At 35.5% G+C, this 26,188-nt stretch overlaps 1 protein-coding gene across 1 annotated transcript; it reads left to right on the top strand.

Annotated features, from left to right (window-relative positions):
- The first annotated feature begins 6,562 nt into the window (after window positions 1–6,562).
- On the top strand, window positions 6,563–25,723 carry LOC131552039 (gastrula zinc finger protein XlCGF26.1-like). Its single transcript, XM_058795429.1, has 3 exons — window positions 6,563–6,635; window positions 8,696–8,826; window positions 22,931–25,723. The coding sequence occupies exons 2-3, from the start codon at window positions 8,742–8,744 to the stop codon at window positions 24,271–24,273; spliced, it is 1,428 nt and encodes a 475-aa protein (XP_058651412.1). The 5' UTR covers window positions 6,563–6,635; window positions 8,696–8,741; the 3' UTR covers window positions 24,274–25,723.
- Window positions 25,724–26,188: the final 465 nt, after the last annotated feature.

Genomic DNA, 26,188 nt, shown 5'->3' with positions numbered 1-26,188 from the left:
TATTACATGATGATGTCTCATTTTTTATGTATATCTTTCATCTTTTAGGTTATTTTTTTGTAGTCTTTAAGTGCTATACTTAGAAAAAAAATACTTTTATGTTGTTTTTCTATTGAATTAAATAAAAATAAAAATGACTTTAAATTATATTTTCCATTGCTTTGTACTTCTCATGACAAATGTTAGAGGGGGAATAAACTGTGAATTTATAAAAACAGTGAAGAAATACATACATTACATACATACACATATATTAATTCTGTCTAAAACATACATTTTCTTTGTAAATTCTCACCTACAACAACAAACGCTGGGAAACATTTAAGAATAAATTACATTACAATTTCACTGACATTTCACTGTATTTACCATTGCTGGTTTATTTATATATATATTTTTTAAATAATCCGATTATTAAGCAGGGAACCTACTTTATTCATGTAGAAGCAAGGCATTGATGTAAGCTACAACAGAGCATGCTTGTGTTACATGTCCCCTGTGTCAAGTCTGGACTTTTATGTTGAAGTGCAGATGGGTTTTATTAACTCGTTATCTTGGTAAGCACATTACCCCTTGTGTATCTACAGCCCTTGGCTGCATCGGAACACTGAAAAATGCTGCCTTCGGAGGACACATTCCAAGGTAGGAAGACATCAAGGCATGTCCGAATCCAAAGTTAGCTTCTCTTCCTGTCTCCTGGGATGCCTTCGTCTGATGGATTTTTGAAGGCAGCATAGATGTATCCTTCGCTGCCTTGGATATCCCACAATCCTGTGCGTTACATTCCGTGATGGGTGAGCTAAAAAATAAAGATGGCGTCTGAAAGTTGCGTTTGGTGATTAACTTTTTGCACCTTTGATGTTATTTCTAGCGAGAAATTAGTGTTATAGTAATTGAATATTCGTTTAGTTATCACCGAAACTGGTTCTATTTTGTTGTAGACCATTAAAATGTTACGCTGCCTCAGAAGCCTGTCTGAGATCAGTTTCTTGAGGTGCCTTTGTGAAAAAACGCTGCCTGCAAAGTCATTGCCTCATGAGGCAGCTGCCTAAGTTTTCGTATGCAGCCATGCTCAACCCAGCGGTTAGGTAGAAAAAAATAACCCAGTGTTAAAATAACCCAATAAAATGACCCAACAAGCTGAACCCAGCGTTTGGGTTAAAAAAATAACCCAGCACCTGGGTAAAAATATTAAAAATAACCCAATAAAATTGTAATGGAGCTGACAAGACGAGAGGCGTACGGATCCATATGCAAAGCTTTATTCTTAAACATGGTCAAAAAACAGGCAAGGTTCTGACAATGGCAAACAGGTATGGTACAGGCGAGACAAAAGAGAAATCCAAAAATGGGCATGGTCGATCGACGGCTAACAATATCCAAGGGGCTTGACAAGAGCAGTAATCTGATAACAAGAGTAGTCCTGGCAAGGTGCAAACATAGTCCAAACGACAAGACGAGATAAATCCAAGACAGGCAGATAATCAGGTAACAGGCAATCGCGAGACAAGACTAGACTAAACTATGAACTGAGACTAGAACTAGGAACTAGACAAAACTTCAGATAGGAAAATGGCTCCGTAAAGTGCTACCATTGATAAACACAGACAATACTCGGCAACTTGAGCAAGAACTGAGTGGGTGTTATATAGTGTGTGTAATAGCTTTCAGGTGAGTGTGTGATTGGTACAGCTGTATGTAATCAATGCAATGGATGATGGAAAATGCAGTCCAGGGTGATGTGTGACAAATCAAATCTGCGCTCAGTGCCGCTGACAATGCTACAACGCCACTGCTTTGGGGCATGTCAAATTTAGGGCAGAGGATGCCTCTAAACACCCTGTTTGCGTTTCATCTTCCTCTTTTCACAATGATTGGTTGTCGCCTGGCGTTTTTCGCTCGATATTTGCATAAAGTCGAGCAATGCCCAACATTTTTGACGCTCTCGGTTGCTCTCAACGCTTTCTCCACGCCGCTTTCAATCCCATAATACACCGTGCGAGTGTTTAAGCTCAACTTCCATAGAAATGAATTGAACACGCTTGCTCCGCTCCGCTCGCTGCGTGCCAGTGGAAATGCACCCTAACAGTCTGTGTGGTGTGAAAGTCAATATAACGGAAGGGCGCGACCTCTGGTGCCATCGGACGGAAGGTCATGGACCGGATTCATTACAAAAATGACCCAACAGGCTGAACCCAGCGTTTGGGTAAAAAAAAAAAAGAGTGTAGAGTGTAGCAAGGACATGTGACATCAGGGGTTCAACCGTAATTTTACGAAGCTACGAGAATAATTTTTGTGTGCAAAGAAAACAAAAATAACGACTTTACTCGTTAGTAAACAGCATATGCTCTTCTGTGTCAGCTGCGTCACACGTGGCACATGGTTTTTGAGCCTTGATCGTGTAAGGATCCTTGCTGTCTATGGAGGGTCAGAAATATCTTTATTTGTATTCCGAAGATGAACGGAGGTCTTACGAGTTTGGAACGACACGAGGGTGAGAAATTAATTACAGAATTTTCATTTATGGGTGAACTATCCCTTTAAAACTAATATAAATTATAAAATCCACTTCCGACTTGCTCAGAGGAATAATGAATAGGTAACATTTAAAGGCACCGTTTTAACTGGACACAGTGTAGTCCAAGACACAGTTAGATTTATTCATTTATTTTTACTTTTTTTTTTTTTTGAAAAAACATACATTGAAATCAGAACTCAACATGACGATCGTTTGGTCCCATATGGCAGATCATACAGTGGTCACTAAACATGTCATGAACACAATTTATTTATCCCAGTAGTGCAAATATCTGTTGAATTAATGAGAAAGTCATTCTCTCCATGTTTTGGACACTGGTTACAATGTCCAACCAATCAACCTTTATGGAGGTTCGGACTGTAGCCACTTTCAAACTAGAGCTTTCTTGCTGACTGCAAACATTTTTCAAACATGTATATCAGAAATTTACAGGAAACTGTGTAATTCTCCCCTGATGAAACAGAAGAAGTGATGCCAAGCCTATATCTGTCACAATCTTCTGGAGCCAGGGAAACGAGGAGACGAGGGATAACCAAAACATAGATTTATTTTCGAACTCAGGAGACATCGAACATCCAAAATGACAATTCAACCATTAACAGCTGACAAGACGACAGGGAAACACAGGGCTTATAAACAGAACGAAATCAAACGAGGAAAACTGTAACAGGTGGGGAACAAATCAAACACGGCTGGAGACTAAAGAACTCATAATGACAGGAACAGGAACAAACCAAATATGGGCACGAGAGGAGGGGAAACACAAGACAGGACTGACAGATCAGAGCTGAAATGAAACCTCTCATCAGTCCCTGCTGGTTAAAGTCAGGGTCGAAAGCAACCCATCTCAATAGTCTAGACTGTCTTTCAAGTAATGATGATTTACATTCATTCATTTCCAGCCATATCGTCGACTTGTTTGCACAGATACTATTTAAACTGAACTGAGCTGGACGATGACATCACTGAATTCAATAATGAAATGCCTTTAACTGAAAATTGAGTGTTTAATCTTGTCATTTTACATTATTGACACTATTTTCCTATTTTGATATTGTAAAGTTGCTTTGACACAATCTGTATTGTTGAAAGTGCTATATAAATAAAGGTGACTTGACTTGACATTCTTTAAAGCATTTATGCACAAGCTACATTCTCTGTATAGTATGTCGAACAAAAATGAGCGTGAACTCAAAGAGGCAGCAGCTGAAGTAGTTCTTCACATTGGCAGAGTCTTGTACGCTGGGTGCACACAAGAGTGATACATTCAGTACACAAGGACCTGCTTGAAGAGCCACCATGCTGCTCATTTAAGTGACTGATGTGCTATAGAGATGTGCTCAATAATTGCCAGAGACTGTTTGTGAGTGGAAGCAAGCCGATCACACGGACAATTCAATTCACTACAGTTTCCTCGATTTTGTCATGTTTTTGGACTTCTTTAGTTTAATTGTTGAATGGTTTTCTTTCTTTTCTCTTTGAATGTTGGTTGTTATTTGAATATTGCAAATCGTACGGTAATGTTGGGTTTATATTTTTCATGGGTTTTGCTGCTCGAAATTAAATTTGCATTTGGAATGTGAGTAATGTTTACTGGGTTTTGATTCCTCTCCTTTCTGGTTTCTTTATTTGTATCTGGTGGTTTTTACTGAGCTATCCGGAATCTAATTAAATTGGCAGGGGTTTAACCTTATCTGGCACCCGAACTTAAAATAAATAAGTAAAAAAAAAAAAAAAAAATGTAAATAATTATCTGGTAAGGTAGTAAACCAGGGGCACCACTGTTACAAACTCCTTCAGAGACCAAGTCTGTCTGGAATATACTGTGGTACAGGGATACAGAGATACTTGTGTTCAAAATCAATCATTTAATATAAGTATTGCACTACTTACCTACCTGAAGTTAAGTCCCTTGAGCCAAATATATGAACTCTTATTTAGAAACCCTGCATTGGGTTAAGAGTTGCACGAGTGGCAGAGTGTCATGAGAGAGGACCAGACCTGGGACATTTTGAGTTCTGCTTATGTTTATGAGGCAGTCGTATGTGAGGGGCTGGTGCTTGCTTTTGTTGTTGTTTATTTTGTGATTAAATGTATTAAATATCTGCCAATTCCTGGCTCCTTCTTCCCGGAACTATGAACTGCATTACACTTACTCATTTCATTTGGTGTGATTCTTTTTTTTTAATTTTTATATATAAATAAGCAAGCCCAGCCCAGGTAACAAAAAGTAATGCAAAAGTAACATAATGCATTACTTTCCACAAAAAGTAACAATTAGTTACATTTTTATGGAGTAATGCAATATTGTAATGTAATTTTGAAAAGTAAATTTCCCCAACACTGCAAAAAAATAAAAATAAATCTTGAATTCTGAGGAATTTGGAGCGAGTCACAAAGGTCAGAGTCAATGTTACTCCGGTTGCACCAGCTGGATGTAAAAAGGTCTCGGTAAATATATACATTTCACCAAGAATGAAACTGAACTGAATGATCTCTGACATTCATTCATTCATTCTTCTTCTTCTTCTGAAGTTTAATGGAGGTTGGCAGACCAACTTAAAAGGTGCATGGAAAGTGTGGAGCGCATAATAGTAGGGAAGTTTGAAACAACTAAAAAAAATAAATAAATAAATAAAAAATATTCTATTAATCAAACATGTTTCTTTCAAACAAATAAATAATTTGTTATAAATTATAGATTGCTTTGGCCCATCTCCCTAGAGTACGTGCTCTACTGTTTTTGTTTGAACACATTAGTCACAATTTCACATTTCCATATTCTATGCAGAGACTGATTTAACGAGCAATGCCCAGTATGCATTCTGGAGGTTAATATATCCTCTTTCCTTCTTCTTTCCGGACCAACTTTTTCATGTATGCAATGCAAGTGTCTACCTTTAATTCCACAATCACACTCCGTCTGCCATTTCTTCCTTATTACATTTGGTATTATACCTTTCACTTCTGTTTTACTTAATGCCACTTTAACAAACATTTGTGAATGTTTCAAAGCCCGTTTAGCCAGATGATCTGCCTCCTCATTTCCTTTCACCCCCATAGCCTATATGTGATGGATTGTCTTATTCTAAATATACTTCATATATCATATCTTGTCTAGCTATAGATGTTCCACTTGACAAACTATTAAGAGGTGAAAGGGAGTCAGTACAAATCACTGATTGGTTGTAATTCTTTTTTTTTTTTTTTTTTACCACTGAAGAGCTAGAAGAATTGCTATTAATTCTGCAGCAAACACAGAAATGTGATCAAAGATTCTTCTTGACATTTTGACACTGAAGTGGGTTTATGTATACTGCTGCTGCTGTTATTGCTGAGTCTGGATCCTCTCTGAGCCAATCGTGCATAATATTTATTTGCAGAGCTAGTGATTGAATAGCCTTAATTTTTTAAAGCTGTGTTTTAGATGCAGAGCTGTACACCATAACAAATATCTGCTCTTATCAGTGCACAACATATACTTTTAAGAGAATGACAGCAAGCTCCTCATTACATATTTTATTTTTTATTTATTTTTTGCTTTTTTTACACCTATCTATTAATTTTTGGATATGCATTCAAGAATTCTATTTTGAATCCATCCATATTCCTCAAAATCTGACAACTGACATTTGTTCCAATTGCTGTCCATACATTTTAATATTGATTACTGGATTGATTCTTCATTTTGCAAAATTAATTCTTCTTTTTGCTACAGAGAAAAGTAAAACATTGTGCCTCCTTTTTCACAGCGCCCCATCATCTGCATATAAAGCTCTCCCTATACCCATGTCTATCTGTGTGAAAATGTCATTAATCATTAAATAAAACAGGATAGGACTGCTAACACTTCCTTCAGGCGTCCTATTATCTACTGTATTTACCTGAGAAAATGCAGAACCCTACGCTCACTTGTATGGTTCTCTTAAACAGGAAATTTCATTAATTCATATATTCCGTGTAAATGTAAATTTATATGCGCTTCTTATGTATAAATGTGAGATTTTAGCGTTTGAACAGGACTTTTAATTTGGTTTGGCGATGTGGCGTCATAAGGCTGCGCCGCGTGATGCTTCTGTGTTTGGACTGAAGAAAGGTTTGTTTTAAGCATATAAAGCATTTAAAGTGTTTAAATTAATGTAAACCGTTCAAGAGTTGTAACATTGTAAAAAGAAAACTAGTTATCAATTATTGGATGTTTAAATGTAACATCGTAATGATTTATTTAATATTTAAGACGGTATTTTGAGCATCAATAGTAGCAGAAACATTGCGTCTCATTTCGTTTCGTTTCGTTTCATTTCAGTTTGTCGTAAACACGCACTCGAGCACTGGCACGCATTGACAGGAGATACGGAAACAAAATAGAATTTTCAATTTTCTTTTATTATTTAATTCCATAATTGACTGTTTCACAGCGTCCCCATCACTGCACGCTGACGACACCCTCTGGTCAATGCAGTACATGTAAACAAAAGCAAAACACATGCGATGACAACTATTACAAAACAACTGTCAAATCCTACAAATACTAGCTGTCTGGGTCATTTTCGATGTACTATTAACAATAAACCCAATTCAGGTGTTAAAATATGTGTAATCTTACTCGCTATTAGCTATAAATGGAGATATGGGGACAATATGCTTTTTTTTTAAATTATTGTAGGTTCAATATAATATTATTGTATTAATAGGCTAATTATTATGATAATTAAAAACACTAACTGCTTTTAAACCAGCATTATAACATATTTCTGATACAAGTTTGAGACGAGTCGAGAACATAAACAAAGCTGTTTAACAAATATTTGTAACATTTGTATTTATTAAATACAAGAATGTATTTATTTTCACTTTAACAATCTCTCTCTCTCTCTCTCTATATATAGGGTAAACATACCTATTTAGCTCACCAAAATCTACATTGAGACATTTTTAGTGCACAAGATATTGGTTTCAGTACAAAAAGTTATGTTAAAATAAAATATTAATCTCTCGCACAAAAGTAATAAATTGTATTTTAAATGACAAAAGCATTTCAATTAATATATACATCATTAAATTCAAAAAGTCTGGCTGTGCTTAATGGGTTCATTTTTGTGTTCTTTAAAAAGCACACCCCTGTTCCCATTAAGCTCACATCATGTTTTATTAAAAAATCTTTTAAAGAATAATTGTAAAAATATATTTTTTTGAAGGTACAAAGTCGATCACAAAAACAAAACAAAAAACAACAACACTAAAATCAAGCAACAAGGCACTCAAGTCGATCAGCTATATATTCATAGTGAAGTGTCATCTAAGCACATTACAACATCTAGACTAGTCCACGTTCAGCTAAGTAACACATTCAAAAATCAAATAAAACAAACCAATAAAACATTTAATTCAAGGGGATGAACAGAAACTAGCCTCATTATAAACCTCTTTTTAAATAGATGTCAACTTATCTTTAGTCTGGAGAACACTGCATGATTCTCCACAGATTCACAGTCTGGAGACGTTGATGCTAGTTGGCAAAGATCAGAGCCAGTCTGCAGATTTGAGTCGACAGAATCCATAGAAAATCGATTAACTTAACTTAGAGTGACAACCATCAGTTAATATTTAAAGTCTGTTTATGAGGTATTTACATAAGAGCTTAAAGAGAGACACTGAGCTTAATGGGAGCAGCAACAATGTTTAATAAATGTAATGTAATATTTATTAAAATGACAGGATTTGTGCTAAATAAATAGTCTAGGTCATGTATTAAGTTCATACATATTTTAATATGGACAACTATTATTAACAATATCTATGAAATTATACTTTTTCTTATTTCTTATTTTCATAGTCGTGCACCCTTTAAGCTCACCTTAAAATAATATGAAATCTTTAAAAATTACAGCACTGTAAAATGACTTTTTTCTTTAATGTATTCATTTCATACCAGGGTGTAATTTCACCCATGTAGTGTGGTGTAGCGAATACGTGTGTGTGTGGGAATTTACTTTAAGGGAAAGTTTTTAATATTAAACTTACTTTTTATGTTAAATTCTTTGCAAAACAATCCCACACTCTTTAGGCTACATATAAACAGTATTACTTTAACATGAATAGTTAGTATGTGACAATTTATTCTCATCTTGCATATGACACTGTTTCCAAACACAGAAAAATTCCTGGTGAAGCGACTGAGATCCACGTGAATATTATAAAGATGGCGTTTATCAAGGAGGAGAATGAAGACATGAAGATTGAAGGAGCATGCAGTGTGAAGCAAGAAGATACTGACACACAAACAGGTTGGTTTCCATTCTCAAAACTGAACTCGGTCATGTTATCCTTCTTAAAATGTCGACCTCTACAGAAATTAATGATATTTTTGAAGAATGTCGAAAGTATGAATATATATATATATATATATATATATATATATATATATATATATATATATATATATATATATTAGGGGTGTCAACGTTAACGCATGCGATTACTTTAAAGCATAAATTTTTTAATGCAAATTAATCGTTTGATAAGGTTTGACCCCAACTTCTTCCTGTCATCGCAGCACGGAAGGTTATCTATCATTGTGTGATGAGGCTACAGCATCAGTGTTGCCAGGGTAACGGCACTACAAAATAGTGGCCTATTTTGAAAATGCAGTTGTGGGAAAAATTACAGAGCCGTGGGTTGCGTTTTTTTGGGCTACTTTTATAATGTACCACGGTCGACAAATAAAAATGAAAATAGATCCTTTTACTAATGTGTATTATACTTGGAATGTATCCCTGGCTACTTAAGAATGGAGAGGCGGTAACATCACAAACAACCTGAGTTTCAGCAGAGCATACATGTGCTTTTACACAGCAGAAATAAACATGACAACAGCCACTGTAGATTATATAAGATAATAAACACACGATTACGATGGATATGATCTGTATGTGATTTTCTTGAGTTGAATGTGTACATCTGAAATTCAAATTTAAGCAGCGATATAAAAGGCTATAAATAGCATATTTTAACAACAGTAAACGACCAAATTCCACATGTGATCGTAAAGGAAGTTATTACAAACACTCGATGGTGGTTTGAAGTGAGTTCTGAGTAAAAATGTACTATTAATCTCATAAATTGTCTTATGAAGCATGATGCTAATATTAGCTCTAATGCAGCTGCAGAACAGGTCCAATTCTTCTTCATAATGCATTTTGTCATAATACTTCATGTAAGGTCGCAAGAAATGTTTTGTTGTATTTATTTAGAAATACTTTTGATAATAGTTGGGTAAATGTATTTAAATGTATTAAATTTAATAGATTGACAGCACTAATATATATATAAGTGGCCTAATTAAAGCAGTTTTAGTTGACATTGGGCTTGAGGTGACCCACTCCAAGTATACTTGTTTTTTACGCATACGCTATGCGTACAGTCGAACACACAGCCTTTCAAAGTATACTCCATTTGATAGCATGTGTGAACGCAGGCAGTCGACATGTGCTCTAGAAAGCTTCATCTAATCTAACGTCTGCTCATTTTTCTCCAGAAATTCTGACCGATAACGAATGTCTTTGTACTCTTTTAAACTAAAGCTGGGCTATACCAAAGTCCCTTTCAAGGAAAGTTTGTTTACTCGGCGGCCATATTTGCAACGCCTCCAGGCAGCTCAAACAATACCAAGTCCTATCTAAATGAATGGGGGAATCCTGAAATCTCAAAAACTGCTCGCTGAACTTGAAATTAAATTACATATTTCAAATCAGCAACAAATTCTGAAATTAACTGCCCCATGAATGTTGTTACTTGTGCTCAAATAGCATAAAATAATCTTATTTTTCAGGCTAGTCCAGCCTCAGGTTTCTATGGGAACCGGAGCTTCTAACGGCTGCTGCAGTGACGCAATGACTTTACCGATCAGCGATTGGCTCTTTCATTTAGAAGGCGGGACTATACCGCCATATTGCGCGTTGCAGTGTCTCCCATTCATAAGTATAGGAGTGAACCGTCTTTGTATTTCTATAGTCTTTGGCAATACCCTCTCGCTCATAAGCGCTTGTCAATGTGAGCGTCTGTTGTTGCGAGTAGGGTATTCCTGCAATACTGGAGGCTGCAGTTTCAGGACCACATTTCTAGGACCCCATTGACCATATACAGTGTGTGTGTATATATATATATACACAGTGAGGAAAATAAGTATTTGAACACCCTGCTATTTTGCAAGTTCTCCCACTTAGAAATCATGGAGGGGTCTGAAATTGTCATCGTAGGTGCATGTCCACTGTGAGAGACATAATCTAAAAAAAAAAATCCAGAAATCACAATGTATGATTTTTAACTATTTATTTGTATGATACAGCTGCAAATAAGTATTTGAACACCTGAGAAAATCAATGTTAATATTTGGTACAGTAGCCTTTGTTTGCAATTACAGCGGTCAAAGCGTTTCCTGTAGTTTTCACCAGGTTTGCACACACTGCAGGAGGGATTTTGGCCTCCTCCACACAGATCTTCTCTAGATCAGTCAGGTTTCTGGCCTGTCGCTGAGAAACACGGAGTTTGAGCTCCCTCAAAGATTCTCTATTGGGTTTAGGTCTGGAGACTGGCTATGCCACGCCAGAACCTTGATATGCTTCTTACAGAGCCACTCCTTGGTTATCCTGGCTGTGTGCTTGGTCATTGTCATGTTGGAAGACCCAGCCTCGACCCATCTTCAATGCTCTAACTGAGGGAAGGAGGTTGTTCCCCAAAATCTCGCAATACATGGCCCCGGTCATCCTCTCCTTAATACAGTGCAGTCGCCCTGTCCCATGTGCAGAAAAACACCCCCAAAGCATGATGCTACCACCCCATGCTTCACAGTAGGGATGGTGTTCTTGGGATGGTACTCATCATTCTTCTTCCTCCAAACACGTTTAGTGGAATTATGACCAAAAGTTCTATTTTGGTCTCATCTGACCACATGACTTTCTCCCATGACTCCTCTGGATCATCCAAATGGTCATTGGCAAACTTAAGTCGGGCCTGGACATGTGCTGGTTTAAGCAGGGGAACCTTCCGTGCCATGCATGATTTCAAACCATGACGTCTTAGTGTATTACCAACAGTAACCTTGGAAACGGTGGTCCCAGCTCTTTTCAGGTCATTGACCAGCTCCTCCCGTGTAGTTCTGGGCTGATTTCTCACCTTTCTTAGGATCATTGAGACCCCACGAGGTGAGATCTTGCATGGAGCCCCAGTCCGAGGAGATTGACAGTCATGTTTAGCTTCTTCCATTTTCTAATGATTGCTCCAACAGTGGACCTTTTTCACCAAGCTGCTTGGCAATTTCCCGTAGCCCTTTCCAGCCTTGTGGAGGTGTACAATTTTGTCTCTAGTGTCTTTGGACAGCTCTTTGGTCTTGGCCATGTTAGTAGTTGGATTCTTACTGATTGTATGGGGTGGACAGGTGTCTTTATGCAGCTAACGACCTCAAACAGGTGCATCTAATTTAGGATAATAAATGGAGTGGAGGTGGACATTTTAAAGGCAGACTAACAGGTCTTTGAGGGTCAGAATTCTAGCTGATAGACAGGTGTTCAAATACTTATTTGCAGCTGTATCATACAAATAAATAGTTAAAAAATCATACATTGTGATTTCTGGATTTTTTTTTTTAGATTATGTCTCTCACAGTGGACATGCACCTACGATGACAATTTCAGACCCCTCCATGATTTCTAAGTGGGAGAACTTGCAAAATAGCAGGGTGTTCAAATACTTATTTTCCTCACTGTATATATAATACATTCGATTAATAATTTGATTAATAATTTTTTTTTAAGTGACGTCGATTCGATATCGATTCTCAAAAGCTACAAATTGATCTTTTCCGGCAATTATTCATTTTATTTCGGCAAACATTTAACACAAGATCAGATGAATGTGAATCTTATCATTAGTCTTCTCCACTAGATGTCACCCTCTTATTTACCTTGCGCGATGTTACAACAGAAAGCCTGACATTCATTCAGAGCTTATCATGGTGGAGATACTGTTGACAAGAACCAAGAACAAAGCAATATGCATGATTTGCCATGCTAAGGTGAAAAGCTATAGTAATACTACAAATCTGCGGAAGCATTTGACATTACGCAGGCACCATGATTTCCACAATGATTGAATGGCGGATGGCATGATGCACTGTTTTGTTTACTAAAGCACGGATGACGCTCTTGGTGTTTTCAGTCTCTGCCGTCTCACTATATGATGACATGAACACACGAATATCATCTCCAGCTGCTCTGAGAGTCATTTCATTAGCATTTTACCGTTTAATTTGAGAAAACTACCATCATATCACATACACAGCAGCTGCAAGTTCCTCATGACAACCCGTCAAAGTAAAAGTTTGGTTTAACGTGCAGAAACTGTTAGAAATATTTTACTATGTAGCAGTCTTAAGACTGAATGTAACAACAATACTACTACTACTACTTTACAGTAAACCTCTGTTGTGCAGCACTTTGTTTGCCAAAAAATAAAAGGGTTTTAGTTGCATTTGATTAGGATAAATTAAATGAAAGTTTTATGCCTTCATCTGGTTACCAGAAAAAAATAAGAAAAACATTTTACGCTGCATTCACACTAATGCAAGGCGTCAACGCCTCTCGTTTACTTTGAATGGAGTGACGTCAAGCGTTGCCGAACGGAATTGTGGGTCCGTCGCGTCGCTTCACTGGCGTCGCTCGTGGCAGAAGTTGAAAACTTTTCAACTTTTCAAGCGCCAACGCAGGTGTCAGCCAATCAGATAGTCTTGTGCAAATACCCTAGTGCAGACGCTAGCCAATCCCGTTCATGCAACACCAGAAAAGTAATGTGATTGGCTGTTGTCACTATGACAGTCGCGTCAGCACCAAGCTTCAGACACGCCCTCCGTCAAGCGCTGCCACCGACGCCCCGTGTGAATGGGGCGTTATAGGGCCCTATTATTGTTTTAAAAAAGGACCCTACACAAAAAAGAAAAGAATAGGTTTAAAATACAGGCCCATGGCTCTTAATTTATTACTGTTCATTTTTTTTAAATATCAGCATTTGTATTAAAGCTATATTTACTGAATGTAATCAAAAAAAAATTGAGAATCGAATCGAGAGCTTGCGAATTGGAATTGAATCAGGACATCTGAATCCATACCCATATATATATATATATATATATATATATATATATATATATATATATATATATATATATATATATATATTCTGATTTTAAATTCAGTTTCCTTGGAAAGAAAAACTTGTTTTTGCACGACTTGAGTTCATTAGCCATAGCGCTTCAAGTCTGATGTGTGACCCACTTAAAGCGGTAAAACAATTGCGCTACAAATGATTTTTTTTTTTAATCAGTACTAGGGTTGTTAATTTTCAATAATTTCTATGATCGATTGTTTAAATTAACAATCAATTTATCGATTAATATTAACCTTAATACTGCAAAATGCATTTCAGTGGCATATAGGCATGACAGGATGTGCAAATGCCAATCAAAATGCCAGCTTCCTCACCCAAATTAAAGGGGTTTTAGTCTAAATAAAAGGCTGGTATCAGGATTGTAAAATGAATACATACAATTATGTTAATTTGATAAAATGAAGAGTGCTTTGTAGTTACGGATCATTTTACTTTGTTGGCTGTTTCATATCCTGTCACAGAGACCGCTGAATGCAGCTTTTTAAATGGTTTCATGGTGCTCGTTTTTGTATTTTAAAACACAATCACAATGTTTGCAAACTACAAACGTAACTGCGGCGCGGTCAGAGAACCGCTTCCACCAGCAGAGCTACGACAAAGGCACTGCTGCTCACACGAAGCAGGTTTATGTGAGTATAGGTCATAAGTGAGGTACAAAGTTTTGTTTATAAGAGAAATAATGGGTTAGAAGGCAAATGTTACATTGTGAAGCCATACATGGCTTTGTGTTCTGTTTTGCCAGTTGGTCACAAATTTTATAATATTTATTGTTTCTTTTCCCAAATTCTCACCATCTAATCCTCTAATTTCGGAATTTTATTTTATTGTCATTCACTTTTAATCACTGTTTTCGCATCTGTTACTGTGGTAAATATGCGGGGGCCATATTTTGTGGCCACGAATTAAGAATTTATTCCTATGACTTAATTTGTTCCCTCATTTTAGTTAAATCATGGGTTTTCTAGGGAAGAAATGAATGACACATGGACAGTGGCCACAAATTAATAAGTTGTAGGAATTAATTATATATCTGTCATGCTCGTGTCCGTAGCCCTGTCAAAGCGCAGAGCCTGATATGCAACAATTATCTGGGGAAATTATAATTAAACGTGACTTAGTTACAACATTTCAATACAAAAGAACTTTGTATTGTTTCTGTTTTAATATACTTTTAAAGTTCGGATCATATTAAAAGCATAATTTGTACATTAGTGAATTATTTTTGATAGATCCAGGCTCATCACCGTCACTCAGAGCTGCTTGCACGTGTTTTGCGCATGAGCCACACGCAGCCCAAAATTAAACAGCTTAATTGACCATCGATAGCTTTAATTGACAATTAATCGATCGTTGATTAATCATTGACATTCCTAATTGGTACATTAAAAAAAATTAAATAATTTGAATGCAAATACCAGTTTACAACATTCAGCAGCACAATGAACTTTTTTGCACAACTAAATAGGCTAAATGGAGATTGCTGACACCCCTCGAACACTCAAGTTCACGCCATCTCCTACATTAAAAATAAAAATACATGTATTAAAAATACATAAAAAATGAATTGTTTCCATTTGGTGTGAGAAAAATGTATAAAACTCCAGTTTTCTAGTTGTAAATATGATTTGAAAAGCCGTTCATGTCCAATTTCTGACTAGGAAACTCGTTTTTACGATAATTCGAAAGCATTCTGAAACCAGCATAAGAGAAGACCCCAGAAGATCTTACTTCAGAGCTGGACATTTGTCATTATGACGTCTTTATTTTGAAACATCTGTAACTTAGTCCAGATTTGGGGAATTATAATGTTTATTTTAATCATTTATTTTATTATGTACATAATTTTTTTGCATTGAACAAAAGTTGGAGTGTGGTGGTTTTCACTCACTCCGAGAGCTTTCCACTACCGCTCCATCTCGAGCATAATTAATGCCAACAGCCTAGGGCTGGGCGATACGGCCCAAAAAAAATTATAATTTTTTTTCATATCAGTCGATATCGATAATTATCACGATAAATGTCAAATCTTTTTTTTTTTTAAGTTTAAAGCGAGATTTTTGCTCCAAAGTGAGTTGTTCAAACCAGACTGTTAATTTTCCTTAACAAAATAGGCTAAATATCTTAATAGAAAATTATTTTTTTTAGATTCTGCATGTTCTGAGTGGTATTGTTTCCAAAGAAACAGGTTTGTGATACGTGATAATATTACTAGTAATATTACTTTTTTTTGGCTCTTAGAAATGCACATTTGATAATAGTAGCTTGAGTTAGGATGCAGATGCAAATTTTGTTCATTATCAAAATCTGTTGGCTAACATCTGTAAAAATTGTAGCAACCTCATTTTTATACAGTGAAATTAATTATTTATTTTTATTTTTTTTAATTAATCATTGGTCTTCCATAGTAGCATACATTTAAATTATGATAATCACAGTTAAAATCACACAGATATAGCACCTCAAAACTGTATGGTTTTTAGGTATTTGTATTAAAAATACAGTAGAGCTGTTAAACTGACAAATGGAGGTTTCAAAAAGTATTGAATAAAAGGGTGCCATTAATTGTGGCCAATGTGTATTAGAGAAAAACATTTATTTCATAATGATATTTCCCCCCATTTTAAATTCTTATTATCCAATGAAAGGTTAGATTTTTGTGAATTTTTTTAAATAAAAGATCAAAATGATTAATAATGCAGATTAATTTTCACAGCCGCCTTTGATCATATTTACCAAGGGTGACGATATTTTTGGCCATGACTGTATGTGGGTCATCAGAAAGAAGGTGAAGGTTATAATTAAGATGACGGATGAGTGTGGGAGGTTATGTCTCAAGCATGCTTGTTTGTAGCATGTGAATAATTAATATTGATTGGGTGAATTCACATTTTAAACAGTTCATTGAACAGGTAGTTAATATCCACTCTAAACTATTGTGCTGCCTGCTACATTGCTGCACACACACAACACGCAAGCTCATACATAATGTACATATTGCGCACATGGAAACATTCAGGATTGCAGAAAATGGTAACACTTTCTATGAAGCCTGTATTTATAATACATTATAAAGGTATTCTTAAGGCATTATAATGAATGCATAATGCATTATAAATAACTTTATAATACATTGTATCATCTCATGAATATTCATAAGAACAGTTTTAATGTATTATAATAGTTACTTATTTGTGGTTATAGCTTCTAAGAGTATGATGATTTATAACACACAATGAACATGATCAATCCGCTTAAAGGTGCCATAGGTAATTGTCTTCAAAAATCCATTGAAGTTTACTTCGGAATATTCATTCAAGGATTTGCGCTGCGCAGCGTCTTCACACACAGACAAAACTTACTAGAGAAGTGTGACGTGTGACATAATATACCTCTATAAATAAATGCAATTTAAATTCACGTCTCGCACACTTTAATGCCCTTTGTATGGAACATATACACTCGCTTTGAACTGGAATCATGGCGGAATATCTGGTGATGTCCATTTCGCAGGGTACTTATGACTTGCGGTCGAACAGAACAACCGTCAGATGTGATAAGATATATCTGAAATGTGCAGGGCAGGGAGGGCGCGAGGACTGTAATTGGAAATTTAATGTTGTCTCTGGTATTCTGCTCTTTGAGCGAATGTACGTTCAGGGGGCGTGGCTTTGGACAGCGATGGGAGGGTGGGATGTTCGCTTTCAGTGCTATCAGGGTAAAGTTAGCATTTTCCGAGATTTCCAATTACACTCCAATTACAAGTTACAATGGATTATATTTGTCATAGTTATAATGTATTATAAGTTTCATATCTTGCCACGTTACTTATGTTACTTTACTTAAAGCAGACAAAGACCACTTATAAGTAATAATAATAAGATTTTTTTTTTTCTCAAACAGCCATAAGATCAGATATCAGATCAGATGAATGTGTAATATGACACATTTGCGTTGAACTTTTTATATATATATATATATATATATATACATAATATATGTGGAGGGTAACAGCTTTTTAATGATTATAGAGAGCTTGCAAATGTGAAATTGAATTTATACAACAGTTTATACATTTTTGATTTTATACAAAAGGTAATATTAAGTGACTAACATTTTAGGAACAATGCCTATTTTGCTCTATTTCGTCAACAAACATATAGTTAAAAAAACAAAGTCACAGCTGAGCCTCTGCGCAAGTCTTTGACACAGCGTCAAGAGATTCGTTTATGAATGAATCTTTGCTTTTGAACATCTAGTGAATCAATGATTCAATGACCCATTCATAAAGAGAGTCACTTGCTTCGTTAACTAAATGAATCAGCCGTTTGAACGAATCGATTGAATGAATGATTCAATGACAAAGACAGTGACTTGATGCCACCTACTGGCAGTTTCTGTTCCATTTTTAAAGTATAAATTGAGTCAATTAATTCATTGAAATGTATATATTTAAAACATTAATCTCATAACATTGTTATTATGAGATGCATTAATGCCACCTCTGAGTCTTCTTAAATTTCTTAAATTCTGTAAATATTCCTTAATGCCACATTTGTGCTCTTCTGTGCCATGCAAAGATGAATTGTTGATGCTGATTTCATTTGACTGGAAACTTATTCTTCCTGATTGTTATTGTTATATCTTATTATTTTAATTTAATTTGTGTAGTTAAAATCTGTTGATAAAAGTTTTTTGGCACAAAAGATGACATACATTTAATAAAGTTAGAAAAATGGCATTACAAAGGTTTAAAAAAAAAAAAAAACTTCAAGGAGTCAAATAACAATAGGAAGGTTAATTTCTGGGTCATTCTTGGGATTCGGTAATATTTCAGTCCCCCAGAGTTTGTAAAGTGGTGGTTCACCAAAATTGTTAGAAGCTTTTCACAAAACTTTGGGATGCCCATTATAATTAATAAAAATAATTATTGCATTTTTATATTTTTAGCATAAAATAATGTCTTATACAGTATCTATCTTGAACCAAGCATTTTGTAATGTCCCTGAGTTTGTACTTAGAAAATTATTAACAAAATGTGCATAGTGTCTGTGATTTTTGGCAACAATGTAAGCATTTACTATTTTTTTTAGAAAAAATTTATTCTAAAAAAAAAAAATGCAAACTATTTGATTAAAAAAACAGACTGTAAAGTTATGTCTCTCAGTCTGAACTCAACCCTGTCACACTAACCATTCCTCGTCCATAATAATTTAGTCTCCACTCATATGTGACTTCATTCAGGTCTCTTTAATAGTGGTGCAGAAAATGGTTAGTGGTATCATACTTTTTATTCATTTTTTTGAGGCATGTTATGGTCAGGGAGGGTACTGTCAAGCTTAACAACTCAACCCCGTCATATAAAAATTAAGATGGAAAATTATTACTTTTACAACATTTTATTTTCATTTGTAAGTATATACAATGTGTTTATTTTATTGCTGCCATATATGGTCTACTCTCCTATGCTACATGAGCAGCAGTGGCCACAACCCCGTCACACTCAACCCCATCACAAATATATGTATTTCTCATTGTTACAGGGTTGAGTTATTTGCTTCATTTATTAATAATTTTAATGAAAAAATATAAAATAGTTATGGTTTCAGTAAATATATATACTCCAAAAGCATGACAACTATTTTTGACATAATATGTCCACTTAAACATGGACAAGCATCATACATCAGAAATTGTGCCCACATTTGCAGCAGAAAGACAATGTTGGCCATGCAGATATGTTGACCCAGAAACAAGGGGACAATATGAGAGAGAAACAAATCTAAAAATGTAAATTTAAGGCAATGTATCCCTTCAAATGTGTTACAGTCTTCAACCCCATCAGAAAAATATAGGGAAGACAATTAAGAACAAAAGTATTTCTTGCTGATTACCATCTGACATGTTAAGGGCTAAAACAATAAAATGGTTTTAGTTCATTTTAAATTAAAAATATTTTTTACAAAAATAAAGAGACTGTAGACAAACAATTTGTGTACTTTTAGCTTCAGTCCTATAAAAATGTGAAAATGATGATAAATGTTACATTTGATATCATTAAATTTTTATCACGGACACAAGAGCAGTAGGTAGATGTTTGTTTTATAACGATTTCTGTGTAAAATCCTTTTTAAACCAATCCCATTTTGTCCGTTACGGGGTTGAGAAAAAAAAAAGCTGGAACAAAACTCAAATTGATAAAAGGTCTGTAATGCCTGAGGTGGGAAAATATGATATTTTGAATATGATATATTAAAATATGATGAATATTTTTTTTGGAGGTTTGATATGTGCCTAATGATGTGGGGTATTTAGAAGTTGAAAAACATGTATATTCCAAGTTAAAATGTTACCGAATCCCAGGAATGACCCTCCTGTCATTCATCAGAAGGTCTGTTCCTATTTTTTATTTATTCATTTATTTTTAAGTAGGAGCACTAGTGCTCCTGAAAAGAAATGTAAGCGGGTTGCGGTATTTTGGGCTACTTTTATAATGTACCGCGGCCGCCCGAAGTGTATATAGACAAATTAAAATTAAAATAGATCCTTTTACTAATGTGTATTATACTTGAAATGTATCCCTGACAACTTAAGAATGGAGAGGCGGTTGTAACATCACAAACAACGTGAGTTTCAGCAGAGCATACATGTGCTTTTACACAGCAGAATTTAATATTTAATATTAGCATATTTTAATAACAGTAAACGACCAAATTCCACATGTGATCGTAACAGGAAGTTATTACAAACACTCGATGGTGGTTTGAAGTGAGTTCTGAGTAAAAGTGTACTATTAATCTCATAAATTGTCTTATGAAGCATGATGCTAATATTAGCTCTAATGCAGCTGCAGAACAGGTCCAATTCTTCTTCATAATGCATTTTGTCATAATACTTCATGTAAGGCTGCAAGAAATGTTTTGTTGTATTTATTTAAAAATACTTTTGATAATAGTTGGGTAAATGTATACTGGGATTGAAGCGATGTGGCTTGGTAAACGTTTTATCACCAGTTTAAAGGTTGATTTATGGCTGAATAAAAACAAAAGAATAATGATAAAAGAATAATAAGGATTATGTCTCATACCTGGCAGAAGTGTGAAAGGTTCTGTTTCCTTAAACTAGTTTGTCATGCATGTCTTTTTCAACACATTTACAGGTAAATCCTAGTATTTAAAATTTGCGATTAATCACAATTCCTGACTGTGATTAACGCGGTAAATGTTTTTAATCGATTGACAGCACTAATATATATATACACACATATATATATATATATATATATATATATATATATATATATATATATATATATATATATATATATATATATATATATATATATATATATATATATATAAATAAAAATATCAGTTTGATTATTTTGATGGCACCCTTTAGACAGCTGTTGATAAGTAACTCTGCAATTACATGTCAACTAGCAGTCATGAGAGTATTAGTAGTATGTCTGCTGAATATACTGTATGCTAACACTTTATTTTGATGGTTCCTCAACACACAAACTGAGTATAGGATACTTTGCAAGTATGTGAACATTCTACCTACCCTACCGAAGTCTACTAATACAATTAGTTTTATATAAACATTGCACTCGAGATGTAGTAAGGTACTGTGCAGATCTTAAATAAACAATGTCAAGCTATGATATAGCCCATTATAAATGATGTAGATTTAATATGGTGTTCATTGTGTGTTATAAATAATCATACTTTTAAAAGTTATAACCACAAATACGCAAGTACTATAATGTATTATAATTGTTATGATTATTCATCAGATTTTATAACACATAAGGTTTTTTATAATGCATTACGCATTCATTATAATGCCTTAAGAATACCCTTATAATGTATTATAAATACGGGCTTCATAGAAAGTGTTACCCAGAAAATTATCAATGCTGCCCTGTGATTTATCAGCTTAAAAATGTGAAAGTTACAGCATATTATTTCTGTTTCTGAAGTAACTACAACCCTCAACTTCACCATAGTCGAGAGACGCTGCATAAACAAGTGAAATTTCATTCATTTAATATAGACTTGGGCTAATTGTAGTGTTCCAATAAACCAAGTTAAAACTATTATTCTAGTATTGTGTATTTATTTTTCATTTGATATAAGTTAGTTCTGAACAGAACTTTGTGATATTTAAAAACATACTTAAATACTTTAGCAAATTTTGTCATGGAGTGAAGGCAGAGCAGTCTTTCTGATCAATTCAGTGAGGAGCGGGAATGGTAAACCCGGAGCGGAGTGATTATTGAATGCTTAGAGTGCAGAGGGAAAATTGTTGCCGCTCCACTCTGCTCACATTCTCTGATCTCTAGCAATTAAATCAAATTCATTGCTGATTACTGCTTAAAGAGTTTTTTTTGTTTGTTTGTGTTTTTCTTTTTTCAGATTGTGAGAAAATGTAAGACTCAGAATCATTGCCATATCATTAAAGAATTTATGTTAATAAGTGGACCTAATACAGAGCCCTGATGCACTCCGTACTCTTGTGTTTTCTGTCAAAAGATCTAATAGCACTAGAAGAGAACGAACTTGGATAAACAGTTTATGAGCAATGATGGGGCTTAATCCTATTCAGAAATATGTAAAACTGTGTATAGTTGAGATGACACTGTTTTTCTCATATTTTAGACATAAATGGAAGATTTGGAATTGGAATATAACAAAAAAAGGTCTTCTGGGTCAAACTGTGTTTGATCAGGTGTTTGGTAAACAATGTGTCCTAAATCAATCAATCATTCAATCAATCAATCAATCAATCAAACGTTATTACAGACTCAAGGTCTAGATTTAAAAAAGACAATAGACAACATATAAAACCCATAGCATCTATCACAGACATAAAGAGTTACAAAACACAGCAATACCAGTGTCTCCACAGCTTTGACTGATACCATGTAGTACTAACCCCTATATTTGATAGACCCACAATAATTTCATTTTTAGAAGCATTAAGCCGGCAGATAAATCTGTACATAAGAAAGTGAGGAGTTAACAATATTGAGACAAGGTTCTTAAAGTTCTGAAAGACTTCTTGGGATTGAGCATTCATGTTGGTTTTGATGTTTTATGTTGGTTTTCACATATGTTGCTTTCGGTCTATGTAATGTCTAAAAAATGTGTACGCCTTGTTTCACTTTAGACCTGATGGCGCCTAAAGAGGAGAGAGAAGAACTTAATGAATTGGAAGAGAAAGACCAGACACATAATTTCATGATTGGAGAAAAATCACACACCACACAGACTGAAAATATTTCCTCACGAACAAAGACTAAGATGACCAAATCTAAATGTTATTTCATCTGCCCACAATGTGGAAAACGTTTCACTCAAAAAGCAAACCTTAAAGTCCACATTAGAAGTCACACTGGAGAGAAGCCTTTCACTTGCAAACTGTGTGGGAGGAGCTTCTCACGAAAAGAAAGTCTTAAGATTCACATGACAATTCACACTGGAGAGAAGCCGTTTGTATGTGGTCAGTGTGGAAAGAGTTTCAGATGTAAAGAAATCCTTAATTCCCACTTGAGGGTCCACTCAGAAGAGACCCATTTTAGATGTCATCAGTGTGGAAGGAGTTTCCGATTCAAAAAAAACCTCAATACTCACATGAGAGTTCACTCTGGAGAGAAGCCTTACTCATGCCATCATTGTGGAAAGCGATTTGTTCATAAAGTAAGCCACAAGAATCACATGAAGATTCACAATGAAGAGAAGCCATTCATGTGTGCTCAGTGTGGAACATGTTTCAAGTATAAAGCAACCCTTAATGCCCACATGAGAGATCACACTGGAGAAACTCCGTTTGCCTGCAAATTGTGTGGGAAGAGCTTCTCACATAAAGGAAATCTTAAGACTCACATGAGAATTCACACCGGAGAGCAGCCATTCACGTGTGAACAGTGTGGAAAGAGTTTCAGACGTAAAGAAACCCTTGATTCCCACATGAGAGTTCACACTGGAGAGAGCCCTTACAGCTGCAAAGTGTGTGGGAATGGCTTCTCACGAAAGGGCAATCTTAATACTCACATGAAAATTCACACCGGTGAGAAGCCGTTTATTTGTGACCAGTGTGGAAAGAGTTTTGGACGTAAAGAAACGCTTAATTACCACATGAGGATTCATTTAAGAGAGAACAGTTTAACATGTCATGAGTGTGGAAAGAGTTTCACAGATAGTAATCTCCTTAAGAAGCATGTAGTAATTCACATCGGGGATAAGCCTTTCATGTGTTATTTCTGTGGAAAGACATGTAAAAGCAAATCAAACCTTGAGAATCACATAAAAGTTCACACTGGAGAGAAGCCTTTCACCTGCCAAGAGTGTGGAAAAGGTTTTACAGTTAAAGGAAACCTTCACATTCACATGAGAGTTCACACCGGAGAGAAGCCTTACAAGTGTCTTCAGTGTGAGAAGACTTTCACATATCCAAAAGACCTGAAACGTCATATGCAAATTAAATGTGAAAATAAAACTGCTGTGTTCTGAGTGTAGTAAGGTTTACAAAGTGGAACATTTTCAGAAATCACCTGCACATTCCCTCTGGAGCATTTAATTAGGAGTAGTGTAATGAAAAACAAAATCACACTTACAGATACACCTGAAAAGTTATGCTAATCTGAGACTTTATTTTTGTTCTTTGTGCAAAAGGGTTTTAAATAGTTAATCAATTTAAAATGCTATCAGAAAATATGTATATGTGCACTATACATTTTCATTGTACAGAGCATTGGTTCCCAACCACATTCCTTGAGCACATTTGCATGTCTCCTTAATCAAACTCCTGATTCAACTCATTACATTCAAAGACATGCAAAATATGTCGTTTTGGGGGATCCAGGAATATGGTTTGGTTTATTTTTGATTCGGTTTAATGCCTCAAACAAATAGTAGATCAGGGATGGGCAACTTTGGTCCTGAGGCCTGTTCTTCGTACATTGCTAAAGCCCGAAACACACTGCGCAATTTTCGGCTGTCCCAGAAGAAAGAATGGCATCGTTAAACAATCGTGTCGATTTCTGTGATCGTGGCTTGTAATCGGGGGTCCTGTGTCGTACAGTGAGAGAGGTTCAAAGACGGCCATTGTCATAGCTACGATACAGCATGATCATCGCACAGTGTGTTTGCAGCTACGATCCACATTTACTGACCAATAGCTCTTTTTGTTTACCACTAGCGCATGCAGGCACGTCCTGATATTGCCGAGTTAGAGGTGTTCCTGGGTCACCAGATTTTGTTGACCCTGGAACAACATTTTAATCCAAAAATATAATCTTAACCATATTCCTACACCTAAACCTAACCTTACCCATGAGTAATCCCTAAAATCAGAGGAACTGATAGATGCATTACACTGATGTACAGGCACCAAACACTAATTGTAATCCTAAACTTCACAAAAATTATAAACTGGTTCTTGAAATCTGATTGGTTAATCACAATGTTGTTACAGGGTCAACAAAGATGTTAACCCAGAAACACGTCGCACTCGGCAATATCAGGTTGTGCCATGCTGATGGCTTGGTTGATTTAGTTGATCCTGATAAGCGATCGTTGTCACAGTTGTAAACCCGTTGGCTTTCTTCTTTCATGAGGAGGTTTGGCATCACAGCATTTTTGTTTCCAAGCGGAACGTTAAAGAACGCAAATGTCTCCCAGAAATCCTGTATAATTCAACTAATCCGATGACGACTTCGAAACTGCTGAAGTGTTTCCACTTTTGTGTGCCATATGCATCAGACGTTCAGCCAGCGGTCCGTGGGCGTGACGTCTGAGGCTGAGACTACTAGAAAGTTACAGGCAGGTGTGTTTGATTAGGGTTGGAGCTAAACTCTTCTGGACAGTGGCCCTCCAGGACCGAAGTTGCCCATCCCTGTATTAGATGAATAAACTTCCATGTTCTGTTAAATGCCACATTGTAAATGAAAAGCTATGAATAAAAGAAAACTGTATAAAAAATTATATTGCATTATTTGATTAATTATTAGTAAAAGAATGCCCAGGTAAACATGTTTTCAGTTTCTTGTCTAAGAGTTAAAATTATGCTTGTACACAAACGGATTACGATAAGCTTAAATGAAAAATTAATGAACATTAAATGAAATGATGCTAGGTCAATTGCAGACACCTTTTAAAAGGCAAGAAGACGACCCCTGGTATCAAGGCTGAAAAAGGACCGGATTAAAGCTCTGTTCACACCAAGAACGATAACTATAAAGATAATGATATTAGCATCTACACAAGCGAATTATATAGTCAGCTTAGCACACGCTCGTCTGCCGCTTTAAATTCTTGAGCTTGTTATAGCAGGATTGTTTCTGATTGGGTATCAGTGTTTGTATTGTGTATCAGCTGGAAAAATCGTTCTGAAAATGATTCCAACAACATTGTTTCTCTGTGCCTT

Source organism: Onychostoma macrolepis, chromosome 13, assembly GCF_012432095.1.
Source record: "Onychostoma macrolepis isolate SWU-2019 chromosome 13, ASM1243209v1, whole genome shotgun sequence".
In the NCBI taxonomy this organism is placed as follows: domain Eukaryota; kingdom Metazoa; phylum Chordata; class Actinopteri; order Cypriniformes; family Cyprinidae; genus Onychostoma; species Onychostoma macrolepis.
The sequence above is the reverse complement of the archived record's forward strand: the minus strand, read 5'-3'. Positions and strand labels throughout refer to the sequence as shown.

Excerpts from the sequence above, each read along its gene's own strand:
- LOC131552039 (XM_058795429.1), top strand. The coding sequence starts at position 8,742 with ATGGCGTTTATCAAGGAGGAGAATGAAGACATGAAGATTGAAGGAGCA. Across the intron at positions 8,827-22,930 it reads AGATACTGACACACAAACAG|ACCTGATGGCGCCTAAAGAG; the intron begins GTTGGTTTCCAT and ends GTTTCACTTTAG.